Source organism: Typopeltis vanoorti, chromosome 23, assembly GCF_054136105.1.
Source record: "Typopeltis vanoorti isolate ZY-2024b chromosome 23, IOZ_Tvanoo_1.0, whole genome shotgun sequence".
In the NCBI taxonomy this organism is placed as follows: Eukaryota; Metazoa; Arthropoda; class Arachnida; order Uropygi; family Thelyphonidae; genus Typopeltis; species Typopeltis vanoorti.
The window spans coordinates 91,778,742-91,801,535 of NC_143571.1; the positions used below are offsets into that span (position 1 = coordinate 91,778,742).

A 22,794-nucleotide genomic window follows, 5' to 3' on the forward strand; every position below is an offset into this window, starting at 1 on the left:
GGAATGACAATGCTGCCGCCATTCCCCCCCCCCTGCAGGTTACTAGGTCTAATAATAACGATTTCATAATTAAGTTTAGGCAAGAAAAATCCCCACACTAATAATACCGGTAGCGCACAACGTTTACAGCCACTCTTACTCAAATAATTACGCATATATAATTAATTATTCCTAGAATAACTTATCTGAATCAGGAGCTCTTCTTAGGTACATCCACAGCGCTTGGCTCACTAGTACCCTCTATCGACATATAGCTGTGAAACATGGACACTAAATGCAAAGGAAATTCAAAACTTAAGAACAACACAATAGAAGTCGGTGGTAACAGCATTTTTCGGCAGGATAGGAAGGAAAAGCATGGTGGTGGGGTACTGCTTATGATAAGTGACGACTTATGTCCTCTAAGAGTGGAGGTTTTGGAAGGCAGCGAGACAAATGATTTTGAGAGCATATGGTGTGAGGTAGAGGTGGGCAAAACAGGATATTTAGTGGGGTGCTGCTACAAGCCAAGGAGCACAGAGGATGGGGGACCAGGAGATGTTTAGACAGTTAAGTTTGGCAAGTGCAGGAAGAATGATTGTTATGGGAGATTTTCACTACAGTAGTATAAATGGGAGAGAGGAAGATGCATGTAGCAATAGGGGAATGGAATTTCTAGAATTCTTGAGGGACAAATGTCTTAGGCAACATGTAACAGAGGGAACAAGAGGTTCAAGAGTTTTGGATTTGGTTATAGCATCAGAAGAGTTGATAATAACTGAGATGACATCTCTCCCACCAGTTGGAAAGAGTGACCATATGGTTTTGACTTGGAAAATGAATAGACATGCAGGAGTATCAAAGAGACGGGAACTTATGTGGAATTGTTGGATCCTACTTCTTCTCAATCTATACTTTGGATCCGACTTGATTACTATTACGATGTTCTTAACTAAATGATAAGTTGTAAGTTGATTTCTAATTCAAATATAAAGAAAATTTATATTTAAAGACTGTGCCGCTTTATTTCTGAATTAGGTGTTAATATTGTATATACTGGCCGAGTATATTTAACTTATTTATCTCTCCCGTTTTTTTTGGTTCGAATATTTTATGAATGGTGCAGTAAAAGAGATTCAGGCAAAACACAACTTTAGATTAACAAAAACAAACATTTAATTTAGAATCACAAATTTTACACTTAACTTCAAATCAGTAATTAAGATATCACAAACATTTTAACTCCTCAGGTAAATTCAATCATACAACTCATACAATGGTAAATCTGTTATCTCTATAATACAGCCTCCTCGCAGTTCCTTAAGTTCAAAAACGACAAAAATTGCAGTAACACCTCTTCACAAACAAACACTTTTAAATTTACACTTCAGCTAATTTCCGCAATAGTTACTGTTAGTATAGGGAACTTCTAGGATGAAACTCACACACTTCTCTGTATAGAATTATTAAAGGTTGGAATAATCTTACCGATAATCTTTTTTCTTCATCTACTTATACGTAAACACTTTTTATAACTGTAAACACTTAAACAGTATACGGCACTCATTAAATAAATCTTCTAAACAATAACTGAATTAATCATCGGTTACTATACACATAAACAAACGTTCTTGCATGAAGCACTACTGATCACTCATGAATTAAGGCAATACACAATAATTCCTTATCTTGAGGTTTGATATGCACAGTTGTTCATTCCTCCTGCATTCAAATAATTCTAAACACGGCTAACGGTAAACTTCAACTTCACAGCCTCTACTATTCTCTAGAAATTTCGTACTTTGCTTCAAGGTTCCGTATGTCCTTGAAAGGTCAGCGCTGAAATTAAATCTGAACTCAAGTATCGCTAGTCTATTTAATAGTCTCTCAGCTGTTTTTCGTAACTATAATTATTATTCTACAACTTATTAGCTAACTGCTTCTCGAGTAGTAGACTTAAATTAGCTGCTTGAGTGACTTGCCGACTCTCTAATATCGCACTCTGATTCCCCGAATGCTGAATACTCCGATTCCAACCGAATGCCAATCTCTCTCTAATCTATCTCTCTGTTTCCTCTCTCTCTTTATTTTCAGTGTTCCACCTTTATATATGCGTTCTTCCCGCCTAAATTGTTCTCGTGATTTCTTTGACTAAAACTCTTTTCAATAATTTTCAACATTCTCCTCACGTGCTGTTCCAAATTCGTGCTCACTCACTTACATACGTCTCCATGACAACAAAACAAAACATAATAAAACTAAGCTATTGCATAACGTTAAACTTATACAAATAGGAATAAATAGAGAATATTTACATTTCAATTAATGCGCAGTTAAATTATCAAATACAAGTTCTTATAATATTAATATAGTAATAAATAAAATAGCTTAATAATATTTAATACAGTCTTTTCATTATTAATACATATATCTTTGATTAAATAATTAAATATTAGACAAAATTAAGGTAGTTATATGAATATTAAATTATAAAATAAGTTATTTACATTAAATAATGTTTACAAGTCTAGCCTTTGTGATGGAAGATCATGTTGGATTCTGAACCAAATAATAATTACTCTAATCTCTACATATTCAGAATCCAACAGAATTATAAAAGCAGGTGATTATAATAGTCTTAGACATCCACTTCGGGAAGTTTCATGGAGGGAGGAATTGGAAGGCCGGGATATCATTAGTGCGTGGGAAATTGTGAAAGAATATTTGTTAGCAGCAATGGTAAGTTGTGTACCACGAGTGAGGAAGAGGACATAATTTGGAGTAAAGTGGATGACAAACAATATTAAACAGAAATTGCACGAAAAAGAGGCTATGGCAGAGATATAAGGAGACAGGTGAAGAGAAGATGCATGAAGAATATAAGACACAGGCTAGAAGAGTGACTAGTGTGGTAAGGAAAGCAAAACTGGAATATGAGAGAAGATTGGCCCTAAGATCCAAAGAAAATCCTAGGGAATTTTTTAGCTATGTGGTCAATAAGAGGAGAAATGACTGTGGAAGAATGATATTGTGGGATAAAAATGGGAATAGAGTGACTGATGGAGAGGACATAGTGGAATTGTTCAATGAACACTTTATTGGAGTATTTCATCCTAGAGGAGTCAGTTTTAATGCTAGAGGGAAAGGGCAGGTTCGAGGCTTAGGGGTACAGGAGGAGTGTGTGTTTCAGATACTGAGTACTCTGGATGTCAGTAAAGCTTTGGAACTGGATGGTATTTCACCACGAGTTTTGAGAGAATGTGCTAGGGAACTGACAGTGCCTTTAACCTGACTTTTCAATGAAAGTCTGGCTGCAGGAAAGGTGCCCAGGGAATGGAAGGAAGGTAAGATAGTGCCATTGCATAACAGTGGTAACAGACTGGAAGTGTCTAATTATAGGCCAGTTTGTGTGTCATCAGTAGTTGTTAAGATCTTGGAGAAAGTAGTGAGGGACCGTATACAGCATTGGGCAGATGAGGGAAATGTTATCTGTGAGAGTCAACATGGATTTGTGAAGGAGCGCTCTTGTTTTAGCAATATGCCAACCTTTTATAATAAAGCTACAAGAACATTAGATGAGGGAAAGGCATATACTGCAATTTTCTTAGACTTAGTGAAGGCATGTGACAGGGTACCACATGATAAGCTGATATTTAAGTTGCAGCACACGGATCTGGATTCAGGATTGGCTGTCTGATTAGGTATCAGAGAGTTGTATATGGTGGAGCAGTTTCAAGGAGGCAGAGGGTTACAAGTGGGGTCCCACAGGGCTCAGTACTAGGACCTATATTGTTTAACCTTTATATCAATGACATTGTCAGTGGATTGCAAGGGGATATTCAGTTGTTTGCAGATGATGCGAAGCTGGGAAGGATTATTAGTAATAGTGCAGAAGTGGTAGCCCTGCAAGAGGATTTGAATACGCTAGATAGATGGGCAAATGAATGGGGGTATCAGTTTAATGCAGCAAAATGTAAGGTCTTGTATTTGGGAAACATCGATGGAAAGCTGCATACTCTATGGGAGGAGTTATACTGGAGGAAGTAGGGGGAAACAAGAGACCTGGGGTTGATGATTGATAGAAACCTGAAATTTAGGGGACATATTGCAAAGGTGGTGAAGGTAACACAGAGGATTGCTGCAATTATGAGAAGGACATTGACCTGCAGAGATAAAAGGGTTATCGTTCCGTTGTATAAGTCTCTGATCAGACCACACTTAGACTATTGTTCTCAGATTTGGTTCCCAGGATTTGAAGGGGATAAATTAACTGTGGAAAGGATACAGAGATGGATGACAAAGATGGTTTCAGGACTGTACAATTTTGGTTATGAGGATCGGCTGAGGGAATGTGGACTGCAGAGTTTGTTGGATAGAAGAAGGAGAGGTGATATGATCGAGACTTTTAAACTGTTGAGAGGTGGTTACAGGGTTAACATTGGGGAGTTCTTTCGCTTGGTTGAACAGTAGGAGAGAGTGATGACATGAAGCCATCCCTGGAAGTTACGAAAGGAAACTGTGAGCAAGAGGGTGAGGAGTGGTTTCTTTGCATGGAGGGTGGTTGAACCGTGGAATGCATTGCCTGATGGAGTGGTGAGAGCGAGAACGGTCAATGAGTTTAAGGAGTGGTATGATAGACTTTGTGTTTCTTAGGGGGGGACCTCCGCTCGATGAGTCTTGACAGACTTTATGTTCTTAGGAAGGACCTTCCACGAGTCTTTTGACTCCATGGAGGCCTGAATAATAATAATAATAATAACAATTTAGTACGGAAAGAAGTGTGCATGGTATCACAAGACTGGATAACAAAAGGAATATGTGGATAAGAAATCAAACCAAAGTGTCTGACATCATAGAAAGAGTGAAACATCTGAAGTGGGAATGGGCCAGGAATATTGCTCAAAGACAAGATCAACGATGGACAAAAGAAGTACTGGATTGGATTCCATGAGAGATAAAATTACCACAACGCCGACCTAAATCACAGTGGATTGATGATATCAGATTTGCAAGAGTGACATGAGAAAGGAGAGCCATGGACAGACAGTTTTGGAGTAATCTTGGAAAGGACTTCACCCAGCAGTGGATCGACAATGGCTGATGACGATGATATATTTATAACTAAGCAGAAAAATTTCCATACTGATTGCAATTTGACTACAAAAAAAAGGCAATACTACAAAAGTACAATCTCAAAGTGACTTTCAAACTCTCCACCAAACTGAGGAATTTCTTTAATTCTAAAGATCTAGATCCTCTTTCACAAATCTCTACTTAGGAATCTACAAAATCTATTGTGCACTCTGCATTCCTTACTATCCTAATTAGACAAAAAAAGGTTCACTAGATAGTCAAATAAAGAGTTTTTGGCTATTTAGTCAATCTAAATAACTTTTTATTTAGTCTGACTCTGCCACTGACCACAGAATTAACTGGCTAGAAATCCCACTATTCTTCTTCTTTAGCCTCTTTCCATACACTGGATAGAGGCCTCCCCTTAATTTTCCCGTTCTGTCTGCCTTTAGCCAATGTCTACCATTTTATGTCAAACCTATGTAGATCATCCTTCCACCTTGTTCTGTGGCAACCTTTCCTTCCATTGGTATCCACTAGGTATTTAATTTTATCCGACTTTTGCCTAGCAATCTAACTGCCTTCCTTGTTTTCTTCTCATAGCCAAAGCACAAATTACTTGCTCATTTTTCCCTCATGGAAAGCAGCCTTTATGGACTTGCTCATTAACCAAACCTCTAATATTGGAATCTCCACATAATAAAAAAAGGATAGAATAAGAAATACTGGAATTAGAGAGATGACTGGAGTAGAAGATTTTAAGTATTGTAAATTATTTAAATGGAGATCAGCTGAAAATCTTCTACTCTGGTCATCTTTCTAATTCCAATATTTCTTATTCTATCCTATTTTATTATGTGGAGATTCCATTATTAGAGGTTTGGTTAATGAGCAAGTCTATAAAGTCTGCTTTCCATGAGAGAAAAATGAGCAACTAATTCATGCTTTGGATATGAGAAGAAAATAGCGTGAGCTAATGCACGTTGTACTACGTACTTGGACTACGTGCATTAGCTCACACTGGTAGTCACCGATACTTTTATAGTTTACTATACTATATTCGGCATGAAACTCTCCGATTCCAATCTTTGAGTTTCTTATTCGGTTTTAAAACAATGTGGGATTTAATATCCCGTTAATTTAAATAATGTTTATATTGCCGAAATGAAGCCTATTGGCTCTTTATATTTAAGTAACTTAATGGGTGCACCTTTTTGACAACTCGTATAACAGAATATATAAGTTCTTTTTGCTATACCCTTTGGTATTAATTTGGTCTAGCTACTCACTGATGAAGCCTCAATAAAGGCTGAAACCAGTCTGGGTAGTGACCACCCACCATAATGTAATAACAACATATATTTCGTAGGAAATGCGTTTTACATTATGGAAAATACCAAGAATAGCGATCAGCACTTCACCACCTTTGCTACAAGTTGCCCGAGTTTGTACTACGTACTTGGACTACGTGCATTAGCTCATGCTAGTAGTTGCCAATACTTTTATAGTTTACTATAGTATATTCGGCATGAAACTCTGATTCCAACCTTTGAGTTTCTTATTCAGTTTTAAAACAATGTGGGATTTAATATCCCCTTAATTTAAATAGTTTATATCACTGAAATGAAGCCTATTGGCTCTTTATATTTAAGAATTTTTTTGTTTTATTATTATTTTATATATATATATCCAGTCTACACACAAAAAGGCCACAGGACCTATAGCACATTAGTACTGTGTGAGGGCAAGAGGAATAAGGAATACAAGCCAAAAATACAAGGAATCTGTTCAATATTTTGCTTACACAGCTGAAGAATGCTGTCTTTGGGGAAGGCAGAATGGGGGAAATTTCCAAGGGTAAGAAGTAGATAGAATGAAAGAGGCACTGAAGTTGGTTTGGTGAATTTCAAGATGGGCTGTGAAAGGGTGTTGGTTAGCAGTTGCTCTTGTTTCAATGATTTTGGAGGAGAGCGGAGGAATATTGGTAGCCAATTCAGAAGTGCACCATTGATGAAAATATCTGTAGAAGGCACAACGCAATGTCTGTGAGAGAAGGATAATTAATTAGCCAGATTGTCCTCTTATGGATAGAATTGAGCAATCTTAGAGAAGATTTTGAATATAGCCATGGAATACTTCCCATATTTGCACCACCTCAAATATGGGAAGTATTCCATGGCTGGGTGGATTTGGGATATGTAAGTTAGCAGCTGTGACTTGTGCAAAAAAGTACAAGTTTTTTGGTCTCTGCAGAAGTAGTTGAAATGTGGTTGTGCCAGGAAAGATATCAGAGGTGCAGGTCATTCCAGTAAAAGAAATCTGATCATGTTTGGATAGCTCAGTATTACTGAAGGTGAGTGGAAGGGATGCAAGCTCTTTCTCGTGAGAGATCAGACAGGACTGAGTTTTGGTGGCATCGAAGTTTACAAGGTTGCCCTTACCCCACTGGGATACTTGACATGTTGTCAAGTGTTAGAATCATGAAGATTCTGGTACTTGAGCACTACAAGGTTTGTCAAATGAAAAGGAGGAATGAAGTGTACTGTCACCAGCAAAGCTATGGATAGGATTGGAAGTCTGTGAGAGCAGATCATTTATTATTATTATTAAGAGAGACCTCCAGGGAGTCAGGAACTCATCAAGGGAGGCCATACTATAAAGGCCTTATAAAGAGACAAAATGACTTCTTATCTTTATATGTCAAGGTTCATTTCAGCACATTGCCATTATTCTTAGAGTTTTTTTGCTATATACACTTTTATTTATATATGTATATATATTCATACTTTTTTTGTACTGACTGAGATCCGAGAATTAGAACAAACAATTAAATTTATTAATTATGCAACATGTTTCATCGGAGTGGCCGACTTCTTCAGGCATGAGAGAACATAGAAAGCAAATAAAAAACACTATAAAGAAATACTGAGTCACTATAAAACTATAAGTTCAACTATAAACCACAGGTAACTTTGAACTGGAGCTACAGTCTGAGTTAAAGTTCTATTGTTAGACACCTGCGCGCGTGTGGCTTCACGAGTGCACCAATATCTGACAGCAGAGCTGAATGAGTCCGGTAATTTGTAGCTGAGGTTACTGTTTATATGGAGAGGGTCCATGACAATTTCTTTAGACTCGACCATGCGGCGTTCTACCTCGTCATAGCATATGTGAAGGTTTGAAGTTGTTGTCCAGTTTATCTCATGTTGGCAGACTTCATTATTTGTGTTTACTGAAAACAGGACACGGCTTGAGAGGGCACTACCTCTGGTTCTTTTGTAAGCAATGTCTCTTCGAGACGTAAGAGGATGGATTTTTCTGTTTGGCCATAGTATGGTATTCTGCAGTCACATGTGATTTTGTACACACCTGGGAATTGTAGATGGTTGTGAGCTTGTTTGTATTTGCTTAACCTTGATCTTAGTTTGGGAAGAGCAGAGAAGTACGTTTTTATGTTAAAAATTCTTCTTAGTTTCTTGGAGAGCGTGCTGATGTATGGCAAGGAGATATAATCTTTGGGGTCGTCCTGTGTTTCTACGTTGTTTCATTGAAGGCGAAACAACAGTGGGTGAAAGAACAGAACCCTGGGGTACTCCTACATTGGTGGGGAAATCTGAGGAGAGGAAACCATCCACTATGACATGTTGTAAGCAACCAGTGAGAAAGATTTCAATTGCGCTTGTCAGTTCATCCAGTAGCAGAGTGTGAAAGGCAGACCATAGGATGGCAGTTTAAGTTGGCCCCTGTGCTCAATCTGATCGAATGTCTTTGAAATGTCGAGGGCAACCAAGTGTTGACCAAATTGCTGATGAAAAGAGTTTACATTAACTATGTAAAAAATGTATTAATATAAATATATAAGTATGTAGGTCTTGACTTGGGAGATGAACAGACATACAGAAGCATCAAGAAAGGAATTTATATGGAATTATAAGGCAGGTGATTATAATAATCTTAGAAAACAGCTTGGGACAGTTTCATGGGTGGAAAGGAGAGTATCACCAGTACATGGGAACTAGTGAAGAAATATTTATCAGCAGTAATGGCAAGTTGTATACCTTGAGTGAAAAAAAGAGAACGTGGTTTAGTGTAGTCGATGAAAAATGATATCAAACAGGAACTGCAGATGAAAAAGAGGTTATAGAAGTATAATGAGAGCCAGATAGCAGATGCATGAAAAGTGACCAGCATGGTAAGGAAGGTAAAACTTGAATATGAGAAGAGATTAACACTGAGATCGAAGGAAAATCTAAAGAAATTCTTTCATTATGTAGCCAATAGGATAAGAAATGATTGTGGAAAAATGACATTGTTAGATGAAAATGGGAGTAGAGTGGCTGATGCAGAAGACAGCTGAGTTGTTTTACCATGCTACTGGCCAAGACGTCTATAGACATCAAAGTTATCATGGATGCTAAGTGCATATTAAAATTCTAATACCAATGATATTACATTGAAATATATGATGGATATGAAGCATATGAGGACGTGTATTTGATCTATAATGGCAGGTAAGGTAGTTAATGATCACTTTATTGGGGTAATTCATCCTGTAAAAGGTTTTAGTGCTAGAGGGATGAGGAGGGTTCAAAGTTGGGAAGTGCAAGAGTGTGTTACAAACACTAAGTACTCCAGGTGTCAATAAGACAATGGGACTAGATGGGATTATCTTTTGAGTTGTATTTGCAATCTTTGCCACATGACTCCTTCAACTTCCTATCTAGTAACAGTCCAAGATCCCTAGCCTCATCAGTTTCTTCTAGCCTAATCCCACCAATATAATATGACAGTGGATATCTAATCATGCTGAAGTGAATGACTTTACATTTACTGACATCCATTTTTTCCATGCCCACAATTCCAGCCTATTCAAATCATTCTGCAAGTACTGCATATCAGCAACACTCCTGATTATTCCCTATCTTCGCATCATCAGCAAATAGCAGTATGTCACTTGTCAAATCCCTCCCAATATCATTAATGTAGAGATTGAATAACAGTGAACCACGTCTGATCCTTGTGGTACACCACTAGTTTTTTTTTATTTTATTTCTTTTATTAATCTTTGTACTGGTTATGGGCAGTACTAACCTTACATCACATCCAGACTTGATATAGGCCTAAGCCTTTACAAGTGTTTACCCTATGCCTGTTCTAGTTATCGTTGCAGTCATTCTCTGGTAGCAATGCTATGCCACCAGGGATATAAAAGTTCTTTCCTTGAGGGCCCTACAGGGCCCTCAAGGAAAGAACTTTTATATCCTCCTGCATAAGCCCAAGCTGTTTGAAGTCCTTATCTACGCTCCATATGCCATATAAAGAGATGGTGGTGCTGATAAACCTCCGAGTTGTTCCATGCTCCTCCCGTGTCTTACTAACTAGATCTTGGTTATTCTAGTTACACAAACCTCCAGTTTGTGTAACTATCCTGAAAATATCTTCAGGACTCAGGTAAGGTAGTGCAACATCAGGCAACTCCGAGCAAAGGTGGACACAGCTCTCATCACTCCTTGTCTCAGTATCTCCCATAATGCAAAGCACATCTCCTTGCAGACATGTATATACTGCTATGTATTAAGGGAAGGGCCACTACCCAAACTGGTTTCAACCTTTATTGAGGTCTTTTCAGTGGGAGGCAGACCGAAACGTGGAGATACTAAGGCAGAAGCAATAGGAGAGGTCCTTACCTCAGTCCTGAAGATATTTTCTTCAGGACTTGAAGATATAATGCATGTCTATTCATTTTCCAAGTCAAAACCAAATGGTCACTCTCTCCAACTGGTCGGAGAGATGTCATCTCAGGTATTATTAACTCTTCTGATGCTATAACCAAATCCAAAACTCTTGTTCCCTTGTTACATGTTGCCTAAGACATTTGTCCCTCAAGAATTCTAGAAATCCCATTCCCTTATTGCTACATGCATCTTCCTCTCCCCAATTTATACTGCTGTAGTTAAAATCTCCCATAACAATAATTCTTCTTGCACTTGCCACGCTCGACTGTCTCAACATCTCCTGGTCTCCCCCCCGTGCTCCTTGGTCTGTAGCAACACCCCACTAAATATCTTGTCTTGCTCACCTCCACCTCACACCATATGCTTTCAAAATCATTAGTGTCACAGCCTTCCAAAGCATCCACTCTTAGAGGACATAGGTAGTCACTTATCATAAGCAGTACTCCAACACCGCGGTTTCCCTTTCTATCCTGCCGAAAAATGCTGTACCCAGCAACTTCTATTCCTGTTATTATATCCTCTTCTGTCAACCACGTCTTGGTGATCCCAATAATCTTTGACCAGGCTGATGCTATCAGTGCCACCAATTCCTCTCCCTTATTCCGAATACTCCTGGCATTAGTATAAAGCATAAAAACGTCACTGTTTCTATACCCAGCATTATCCCCTCTGACTCCACTGGGCTCAGCATTACCTGATGTCATTCCCCTTCTCCCAAGTACCCATTCCCACAAGAGGTCACTCCTGATACCATCCACACTGGGACACTGACTTGTTCAGAACAGCAATCTCTCCAGATACCTATGTCCTTCCTCATTCAAATGCAAGCAGTCTCTCGCATACAATTCCTCTCTGTTCTCAAACGCACTCCAAACATCCACATATTCCAATCCTCTCTTCTGACGCATTCTTGCTATTATGTCATTCAATATCATTGCTCTTCTGCTCAGCTGTTCACTATCATACCTAGGCAATACACACACTATCTTTCCTCTCTGTGTCTTCTTTCATACCCCCTCAAGCAAGAATTTCATATCTCTTGCTGCCCTACTTACACTACCACTCAAGTCATTTGTTCCTACCATCACAATCATCTCATCCACCCTTTCACCTCTCTTAATTGCCATAGCCACACTTACTATCGTTCCTCCTGGCAAACACACCTCATGCATCCTATCTTGAACACCACGGATCATTGAGTCCCCATACATTACACCTCTTGCCACCCTATTCCTCGATTGCTCACATGCATCCCTCACTCTCTCTCGTAACACTTTCTCTCTGTGCTCCCCTACTTACCTGCCATTACTCTATCCCTATTCCCTGTGCTCCCTTGCATTCCCTCTCTCCTGCTGTTTCCATTTTTTCCTCCTCTATTATTCCTATAGCTGACACTCATTCCCTCTCTTCCACTTATCCTATTCTCATCTGTTCTATCATTCATACAACTCTTCTTTATCTGTGTCTTTCCCTTGGTAAACCCATGTTGTTCATTGCAAAGTAGAGATTCGATGTCAACCGATTTCTGAATGTGAGCCCTAACCAATTTTTTGAAAATCTTCACCACAACTCCTGAGATACTAATTGGTCAATAGTTGGATACATCAGTCTTTGCACCGCCCTTATACAATGGAATTACCATATATTCCTTCCATTCCTGCAGAATTTTTCAGCCTGTTCAAAGGAATGGCCAGTTCAGCTGAACACTCTTTTAGCACACGTACTGTTATCCCATCAGTCCCTATTGCTGAATTCTTATTCAATTTGTGCAACAGCTCTAATACCTCATCCTCATACACCTGTGTTTCTTCACCTAGTGAAGAGGTAACAGTGAGCTCAATGTTGCGTACACCAAGTTGATAGCTTTCAAGAAAATGGGCACTCATTATCTTATACTCCTCAGTTGGTCATAATTTTCGCTAGTCTTTTTAACTTTTTATCCTTTACGACTCTGTCTCTATCTTTACGATTAATTGGCTGTGGCACCAGTGCTCTCCTTGTGGTATAAGATTTAATAATACTTCCAGTCAGTGGTGAGCTATGCAAATTTTAACAAAGGGCTTGCATCATCGAGAAAAAAAAAAAGAAGCCGTATTTCACACAAAAACTTTTATTAATTGATTGGCTACCAGAAGGGAGAAGGGTAAAGATAGTGCATGTGCTTATTTTATTTTTTTTAAAAATAAAAAAATAAATAAGAAGAACAAGGGGATCGCAAATTTGAGAAAAATTTAACTAAGGGCTCGCGTGAGCCCCTTATAGCTCACCATTGCTTCCAGTAGAGTTCACTCTGAATTTATCCTAAAGCCCTTCTTAACATTAAACTCCTTCGCTCACAGGTTTGTATTTATTTTGAAACAGTGCATTGCTTAAAGATCAGGGGGGACACTTCGTAAAGAAAACAAACATTCATTTACACTAAACTGTAATTATACAAAATCATACAATAGGGAAAGATTCTCTCTTAACTCCACCTTAAGCTAAAACTTCAGCAATTTAACATTAAAAAAAAAAAAAATGCACGGAGTCATGCAACATATTAACATTAAAAAAACTTATCAGCTCATTACAATTCAAGGAATATCTTGCTCTGTTACTTGTAACCAGTAATTCTAACTATAACTGTAAACAACTAATTTTAGACTAGTTATATCAACACTTAAAGAAACTTATCGGCCCTTCCCAGACAGTTTCACATATCATACACAAACACAATGAAATAAACTTGCATATCTTCTTTAACTCTATTATGCACTCGTTTCTTAGTTCTTTCTAATTAGGTTCCTTGGCTTCTCATCTGTTACAGGTTTTTGGCTTCCACTCAGAGATTCCGCCAGCACTCTCGTCTCACTTGGAATGACTCACGGGGCCTGGAGCACTTTTCTTCTCCATGTCTATGAATCGGCCAAAGGGTGTCTGATGATCAAGGACTTAGCAGATTATCCTATTGGCAATGCATGCTGGTCCTGCCTCTCTCCTCCCTCGGTAGTTTCACGGCTCCCGTGGCTGTCCCTCATGACTTCAACCCGGACCGACGAACATGGCGAATGAAGTTCTCTCTTCTCTTCCTTCCTTTTTCTCCCAGATGACCTTTATACAATTTTCTTGGATCTCTGGACGAAGGGTCAAGGCCTCCGAACATTCACGTGCAAACTGTCTTGACCTTCACATTAAAGCTCACTTTTAGTTCTCACTGAATATGCACACTTAATCCTATTTTCAAAAAAGCGGAAACACTTCAGAAGTATACCACTCTTTTACCACTGATCTTGAAGATGGTATCAGACTGACTCTGAGCACATTAAAATTTACTTACATTATATACAAATTCTGACATCAATTCAATGTCGATTTCTAAGACATTGCCCTTGAACCTAACATTTTAGACATTTTCTGTTTTGTACAATCTTGCATGTTAATTCTTTGGGGTTACATACATGGGCTTTTAAGATTATTTACATTGTTAATACAAAATTTGTTAGGCTTGACCTCTGTAAAAGTCGATGCAAGGAAAATTTCTACTGCATCGAATTTTGCAGAACATTCATAAACTTAGTCACTTCCTAAGTGAGTACTGCATGATCACTGTCACCAACCAGAGGCAGAATAGTTATGTCTTTAACTGAAACGCTCTCTGACACTATAATCAAATCTAACACTCTTTGTCCTCGAGTTCCTTCTGTCACATGCTACTGGAGGAAGTTGTCCCACAACAGCTCAAAAAATGCATTTTTCATTCTTCTCATGAGATTTTACTGCTACCCAATCCATATCTGGATAATTAAAGTCTTGCATTATGATTACTCTTTTTGTGCTCATCTTTTGTATTTGGTGATGCATTTCTTCATCACTAGCTTTTATATCATATTTTGTTTATTATTATTGTCTACTTTGTTAAAAAGTAACAAAATCTGTTATATTGCTATACAGTTATACTATCATCTGTATAATGTTTTTCAAAAGTTTTTTGCTTGGTTACAGTGTAAATTATATTTGTCAAGAAATTATATTATTTTTTAATCCTTTACCCAAGTGTAAGCAGACAAAGTCTGTGCGTTAAGTACATTCACAACTAGGTAACTTACAGAAACTACTGACCTCATATTGTATGTCTTAGCATACCATAATGCAAAAACATTATGGAAGGGCCACTATCCAGATTGGTTTTGATCTATATTGATGTCGAAATCATTTTGCACATGAATAATCTTCACAACTAGAATGTGAGGTCAATAGCTACTTATAGCAGCTACTGACCTCACATCACATACTCGGTATCCCATAATGTAGAAAACATCATGGAAGGGGGACACTATCCAGACTGGTTTTGAGTTTCACATGTCTCATCAGCAGGAACCAGACTCAGGATATACCAGGGTTGAATTAAAACAGAAGTCACATATTTCCCATATACACATAGTAAAAAGGTGTATTACCTTATTATTAAAATACTCTGAATCAGATATAGTTGCTGAAAGTTTCTTTTGCTTGGTAACAAAGTAAATCATATTTGACAAGAAATTATATTCTTTTAATCCTTTACTCACGTGTGAACAAAGAAACAGACTGCATGTGAAGTATCTTCAGGACTAAATCACTTACATACAGAAGCTGTTTGAGGGAGTTGACTTTACATCAACTGCCTCAATATCTCATAATGCAAAAACATTATGGGAAAGAGGCACAATACAGACTGCTTTGACCTTTATTTAAATCTTGTCACTACTTGTATGTATGAAATATACGACTTCTACATTGATTCAACTTTGGTATCTTTCTGGGTCTGGCTTCCATTGACAAGACATTAATAAAAGTCTAAATGAATCTGGGCAGTGGCCCTTCCCATGATATTTTATATTATTGGATACTGTGGCAGATAATGTGAAGTCAACATCACAAACTTTGCTTGCTTACACTCAGTGCATGCAATACTGCACAATCTTCATAATGCAGTGTGTAGGTGAAACAATGGTAATCATGTGGCATAACATAAGTGGTTTTGTTGATTTGCGAGTTATCTGAGTACCTGCCCAACACTCTCCTTGACTCTGCCAACAGTTCCAAATTTTATTAGTGGTGATGCATCTGTGGCAGATGATGTGAAGTCAACAGCACAAACGTTGCTTGCTTACACTTGGTGCATGCAGTACTGCACAATCTTCATAATGCAGTGCGTAGGTCCGCACGGTTTGCCTAGTGGCTGTGCACTTTTGCAACCATGTGCCTGGGGAAGGAGTGTCCTAGGTTCGATTCTTGTCGGTGACGTGAGGAGCTGAAGGATCTTCCTCAGCCATAGCCAAGTTAGCCAGTCTTGGGTGTGGACAGCAAGTTTTTTTCCCCAGTTTATCCTGGGGTTTTTCATCCCGCAAAACAGGCAAACCGGCCTTGAGAACTCAACACAACAGGACATAGGGCTGACCACCATATCCTGTGAACGGTTTCAGGTCCAATGATTAATAAACCCTTGATACCGCAAGGTAAAAGGGTACAAGGAAGGCAAGATGAGGTGATGCATCTGTGTTTTCTTAAAGATTTTGTTCAGAAAGTTAGTTTTTATTAAATATGAAATAGTTTTGTCCTGTCTGCAGCTACTTCCTACATGCAAGTAACCAAGCACATATGTAAGTCCTCCCAATGTTGAGCTCTATTCTAATATAGATTCTGATAATAGATTCTAATAATAGATCTGGAATTCAACATTCTGAATTATGCAGTTAAGTCACTGTTTGAGTTACATATTTGAATATTTCTGCAGCAGATTTCTGATTAATTTTTCTATCTCAAGTATTAAATTCAGTATGAATGTTTTCTACCGTATTCCATCACATTACTCTTTCCTCTATCACTAAGCTTTTTCAATAGCCTCCAGAACATTTTGCACCCTCATAACATTTATCTTCTTCCTCTTGTGTCTTATCCCATCTATTTGGGGTCAGCCTTTTTACATGCACAATCCCAACCAACTTGTCATAGAGCCTGACATTGGGGGGAGGGGGGGGGGTTTGTCTGTAGATGTGTTCACAGGGATGTGTTCTGAGGGTCAAAAATCCCTCACGTCATGGATAAAATTGAAACCAGGTCTTTCCGACCAAAAGGCTTCATTTAAACCAAATGAGCTATGGAGGCTCTACCTTCATGATGATATTTAACTTCTATATTATTACCAGATTCTTCCCATAACTTCAACCTTGACTACTCTCACACCCAGCATGGCTTTCTTACATTTTTCTCTGATTAATAATTGTCATTTTCTATTCCTTTCACTGTAAGAACTGCCAATTGAGATATAGTTAGGATTTTTAAAATTGTAAATGGAAGCTTTAATACTAGTTATGTTTTAAGCATCAAGATCAAACATCATGCTTCTTACTTCTTCATATTTCCTTGAAACTGTTATTTAAATAGAAAACTGAAGTTGTCAGGACATTGCATTGTTAGTTTTAAGTGATTTTGCTAACTTACTATTCCATTACTATCGCTTAATGCAAAAGCTTCAAAAGATGTCTTATATTACATTTTTGCATTTTTGAAAATTATGGAGACAACTACCGTGTTTGAATAAAAACTAAAGTTTTTATTCAAACACGGTAGTTGTCTCCATAATTTTCAAAAATGCATTCGGATCACCGTGTAAACCTAAAAGAAAGGATGTCTTATATTACATTTCTTATATCTTATCTTGTATCACATTATTTATAAGTATATTATACTTGTATTACAAAATATCTTATATTACATATTGCTAAGGTTGCCCATAAGATTACTTGGCAATGAAGAACACATTAACAAGTACAGATAAAGAAATTATTCCTCTTTATAAGGCTTTGATACATCCACATCTGAATTACTGTGCTCAAGTCTGGTCTCTTGGAGATGAGGGAGTGGTGGTGAAGATTCAGAGGAGAGTGACAAAGATAGTGAGTGATCTGTGTAATGTTCCCTATGACGATAGATTGAGGGTGTATGATATTATTATAATTATTACGTGACACCTCCAAGGAGTCCAAAGACTCGTCGAGGGAGTGCACATGATCCACAACTCTCCATCTCTGTCACTCAATCCACCAACTACAGTGAACTGCAACTACTATCATCCTCTACACCAGGGGTCTCCAAACTATGGCCTGCGGGTCAGATGCGTCCCACGATATGATTTTATCTGGCCCGCCAATTGGACTAATTTTTCAATAAGAATCCGCAAAAAAAAAACACAGGATGTTGATAGATTTCAAATGCATTAATTAAAATTGTGTTCAAAATATATTCCCGAATAGCAAAACGTAACCGTAATCCAAGTTACGGTCTTTCTGACTGTAAAAGGTCGGTTAAAATGGACTAACGAAGAAAAAAAAAATTTGAATTTTACAAAATTTTACAAGCAAATTTCTTCAAATTTGCTTGTAAATTTAGCTCTATTTTTGGGACAACGTATCTTTTTGAATAAACTTTTTTCCTGAATAAAATTTATCAAGTCAAAATACAGGGCAAATTTATCTGATGAACATTTGAAATTGTTACTTGTAATTAGCACTTCAAAAATTTGAACCTGAGTTTAATAAGATTTTAAAAATACAAACACAGTTACATCATTCACATTAATGGTTTTATTATAATTTGTGGTAAAAATATGAGAATTTGTGATAGTGTTCGTTGTCATTAATACACGATAATTTAATCTCACATACTCTGTAATCAGTTTTTATCTGCTTTCAATAAAACTACGGCCCGCTGAACAATGCCAATGTGGCCTTCACGGCGAAAAGTTTGGAGCCCACTGCTCTACACCAACGGCATCTACTGCCCACCACCACTAGTATTTTCACAGACAATCACAAACATCCATGCCCATGGACTGGAGAGCGGATATGCTAACCACTCAGCCAACTAGGCAAGCACATAGAAACATTTCAGTCGCTTCAAGGGTTTAATAGGACTGATGCAGGGGAAATGTTTCAGCACTTGGCTGGAGGGGCCAGAACAAGTGTCATCCGTGGAAGTTGAATAAAGATGTAGTTAGTAGGAATGCGAGGACTAGATCTTTTGCTTGGAGAGTTGTGAACGAGTGGAATGCCAGAGTCAGCTGTGAATGCTTTATCTGTTAATGGGTTGTTCAAGGAGAAGTATGATAGTTTGTGCTGAGAGTCCAGGTCTCCAGTGATGAGTTCGACTCCATGGATGTGACAGTACAATAATGATAATAGTTTCTCTAATAGACTTTGCAAGTTTTTTTCACTTGGTTATACTATAAATTAAAGATGCCAAGAAAGTATTATTCTCGGTTTCATCCTTTATCCAAGTGTAAGCAAACAAAATTTGTTTATCAAGAATATAATTTATTGGCATCTTTAATTTACACTGTAATAAACCTTCAGTAAGTCATACGTACATGATGTATAAATCTACTCGGACATTGAAAACTGCCAATACATACCTCTACTCACGCCTAACATAAACGAAGAAATATGCTCACACTAACACAACGTTAAAACAGTATATTATCATAGCTAACATTCGGAAACGATGAATTTCTCAAAGTGCTGATTTCTACAACAGCGTTAAATCGAACATGAAAAAGGTAACTTACCTTCTAACACAAATCCAAAAAACCTGATAAAAAACAGGAAAAAATATTTTATTTTCATTCTCTGCCTGTCATTGCTTCGGAAACAAACTCGCTACAAAAACCACACTTGTTTTGCAACAGACAATGACGTATATTTCTGAATATGAATGAACTGTTTTTCATTTAACTTCGGATTAATAATTTGTTCACTAGAAGTTCCAGGTTTAATCATTTTCTTGGCTGGGATTAATTGTATTTTTAATTATTATATTATGCAGGCCCTCAATATAATTAGTTTTTATGCATTACTTTCGGGAGGGGGGGGGGAAAGCGTACATATAAAATAAAATAAAATACTGTTTGTCGTGAATCTTATCAACTGCTTAATTTATTACTACTTTTCATTTCTTAGTTGCTATTCTGTTTTGCGCTTAAAATTTTAAATATTTTAAATAATTTAAAATGGAACTAATTTAAATTTAAGTATTAAATGAACTACGCTATGTATATATATGCCCCCACCCCTCAAGTTCTATAAATTATGCACAACCATACTTGGCAAGAAAAAAAAAAAAACATGTACTCGCCCAAGGACTCCCTTTTTCTTCTTTTTTTTTTCTTCTTTTTTTTTAATGCTATGACTCAGTCAGTTAATAGCAGTTACATAAAGCGATTAGTACGAACCTATGTAGATTAGTGGAAGTGACACTTTCTCCCAAAGCTCTAGTCTGCTAGTTAGAATTGACCTTAGTTCAATTCTAGAAAAAGTTCCTCAAACAGAGGCACTTTTTCTAAGCTTTTCTTTCGAACGGTTCAGGGGACAGTCGATCTCTGGCACAAGAAAGCATTTTTTCTTCTTCTTCTTCTTCTGTTTCTAACAGAAATTACGTCCGTAAACTCAAGAAAATCAACAGTAGAACCCACACTATTTTCAGACAATAAAAATATTGAGTTATGGTTAGTGTCCACGAGATGGTGATACTTATTAGCCTCTCTTCACTGAATGCGCTTAATATTAGTGTAGTCTCGGATTGGCTATTCCTGATTGGCTACCAGTGGAGATTGAACATTGCCCAATGAATTGCCCAATCAGTCTCCAAAAGCTAGGCAGGGTGGAAATGGCCTTGCCTGCTCTCTACAAGAATTACAACCAATCAAATTAAAAGTTAAAGAGGATTTTAGATCTGAGGGGAGATGGGTCATTTATGGCTGTCCGGTATAAGATAGAGGCAAATAAAACAAAAGACTTAATTGAGTGCAGCTATAAACCAAGAGCGGGGCAGACAGGAAGATATATACGCCACATATCGGTAGATTAGTGGAATGAGCATAAACCAAACAATTATTATGGGAAACTGAAACTTTACCTATTGAGACATCGCTTGCAGGGAGGAAAGGGATTATGCCAAGATGGAAATGGGATTTGCTAAAGGATAATTATATGAAACAACATATCATAGAGGAGACAAGGAGTTCGAGGATGTTAGATCTGATAATAACATCAGAAGATATATCCATAACCAAGGTAGACACTCTGCTCCAATTAGGGAGAGTGACAATGTAGTTTTGTTCTGGGAAGTTACCAAAGATGTGGAACTCTCCATTAAGAAGGGATTTATGTTCAATTAGAAGGCTGATAATTATCACAGACTCAGAAATCATATTGGAAAAGTGGCATGGCTTGAAAGCTATGAGGAAAAAATGTCAGCAGTGCATGGCAAGTGGTCAGACATTACTTTGGAGTAGAAGTATCAGACTGCATACCCAAGGTCAGGAGGTTAACCAAGTTGAGTTAAATAGATGAGTGAGGGTGTGAAGTAAGAATTACAAAAAAGAGAACATTCTGACGAAAATATGAGGAAAAAAGTAATCAGCACACTCATGAGCAGTACAAAGTGCAAACAAGAAGAGTAAGTCTAGTACGGATGGTCAAATCAGAATATGCAGGAGAATTATCCAAACAGGACATAGTAAACATAAAAGAGTTTTTTCGTTATGTAGCAAGCAAGAGGGAAAATGACCATGTAGAATGCTTTAAACAATGTCCATTGTAACAAAGTGACTGAAGAAAGAGAAATAGTTGAGTTGCTGAGTGATCAATTTGCAAAAGTGTATCACCCAGAGACGATACAGATAAATATTGCCGATACAGATACGCATATGGATTCGAGTAGATGAAAACGAGATATTCCGCATATAAAAAAATATGAATGTGAACACATCAGTGGAAATGAATGGCAAATCAGCTGTTGTACTATGTCAATGTGCACGAGAACTGGCACTGCTTCTGACGAAGTAGTTCAATCTCAGTTTCAGCTCTGACAGTATTTTTCTTGGGGGGGAAGGAGAAAGTGGAAAGATAGTACCATTACATAAAAGTGGTTCTGAGACAGAGGTAGCAAACTACATCAGGAGTGGTTGTTAAGGTATTGGAAAGTTGGTGAAAGGTAAAATAAAAAAAAGTGAGTGGATACAGATGCGATATTGCATAGTGGACAGCATGTCTTTTTGAAGGGTATATCCTGTCTTAATAAATTATTTATCTTTTATAATAGTGCCAAGAAAATTGGATAAAAGTAATGACTACATCATGATACTACGCAACTTTGCCAAGACATTTAACATGATACCACATGAATGACTATTACAAAACGTTGGAGCAAATGGGAATGAATATGAGGTTAGTAGCATGAATAGGGTGTGTGACAGACAGACACCAGAGAGTAGTATATAGTGCAGTGGAATTTAGGAGAATAGGTTTGATTAGAAGGGTATCTTTGGTTTCTTAGTAGGGCCACTACTTTTAATTTGTATATCAATGACATAGGGACAGATTTAAGATGGGATATTCAGTTTTTTGATGTTAATGCAAAACTGGGGAGAATAATAGTTGATAATGGTGATAGAGATATCCTGCAGGATGATTTAAATAAATTGGCATTGTGGACAAAGGACAATTATTGTAAATTTAATGTTGCAAAAAGTAAGTTTATGCACTTCGTGTTGAAAAGGTTGCATATTGGGTATTATATTGTATTGCAGGAAATTGATGAGGCTAGACACTTGGGGATAATGGTGGTCAAGGAGTTGAAGGTCAGAGGGCATATTGAGAAAGTTGATTAAATAGCTCAAAGTATTACTTGGATGTTGAAAAACATGCTAACAAGCAAAAATAGGAAAGCTATTATCCCTCTTTATAAGGCTATGATTTAGCCACATCTTGACTACTGCACACAGATTTGGTCACCTGGGTTTCTTGAGAACGATGAGGGTGGTAGAACGATTTATAGACAAATGACCAAGATTGGTCATTGGTGACCGGTCTGTGGAATCCTCCCTACGATGATAGGCTGAAAGACTGTAGGTTACAAACTTTACAGGGTTACCCAAAAGTCGCCATACATAGAAAAAATAACAAACTCATATATTTTATATTTTTAATAT

At 37.5% G+C, this 22,794-nt stretch overlaps 1 protein-coding gene across 1 annotated transcript in view; it reads right to left on the bottom strand.

Moving 5' to 3' along the window:
* Positions 1-19,449, bottom strand: part of LOC150094061 (uncharacterized) — an 82,798-nt gene extending 63,349 nt beyond the window's left edge. Inside the window, exon 1 of the mRNA XM_090413142.1 lies at positions 19,372-19,449. Coding sequence (XP_090269268.1) covers positions 19,372-19,429 — 58 coding nt within the window. The 5' untranslated portion in view covers positions 19,430-19,449. The remainder of the gene's footprint in view (positions 1-19,371) is intronic.
* Between the last annotated feature and the right edge of the window lie 3,345 nt (positions 19,450-22,794).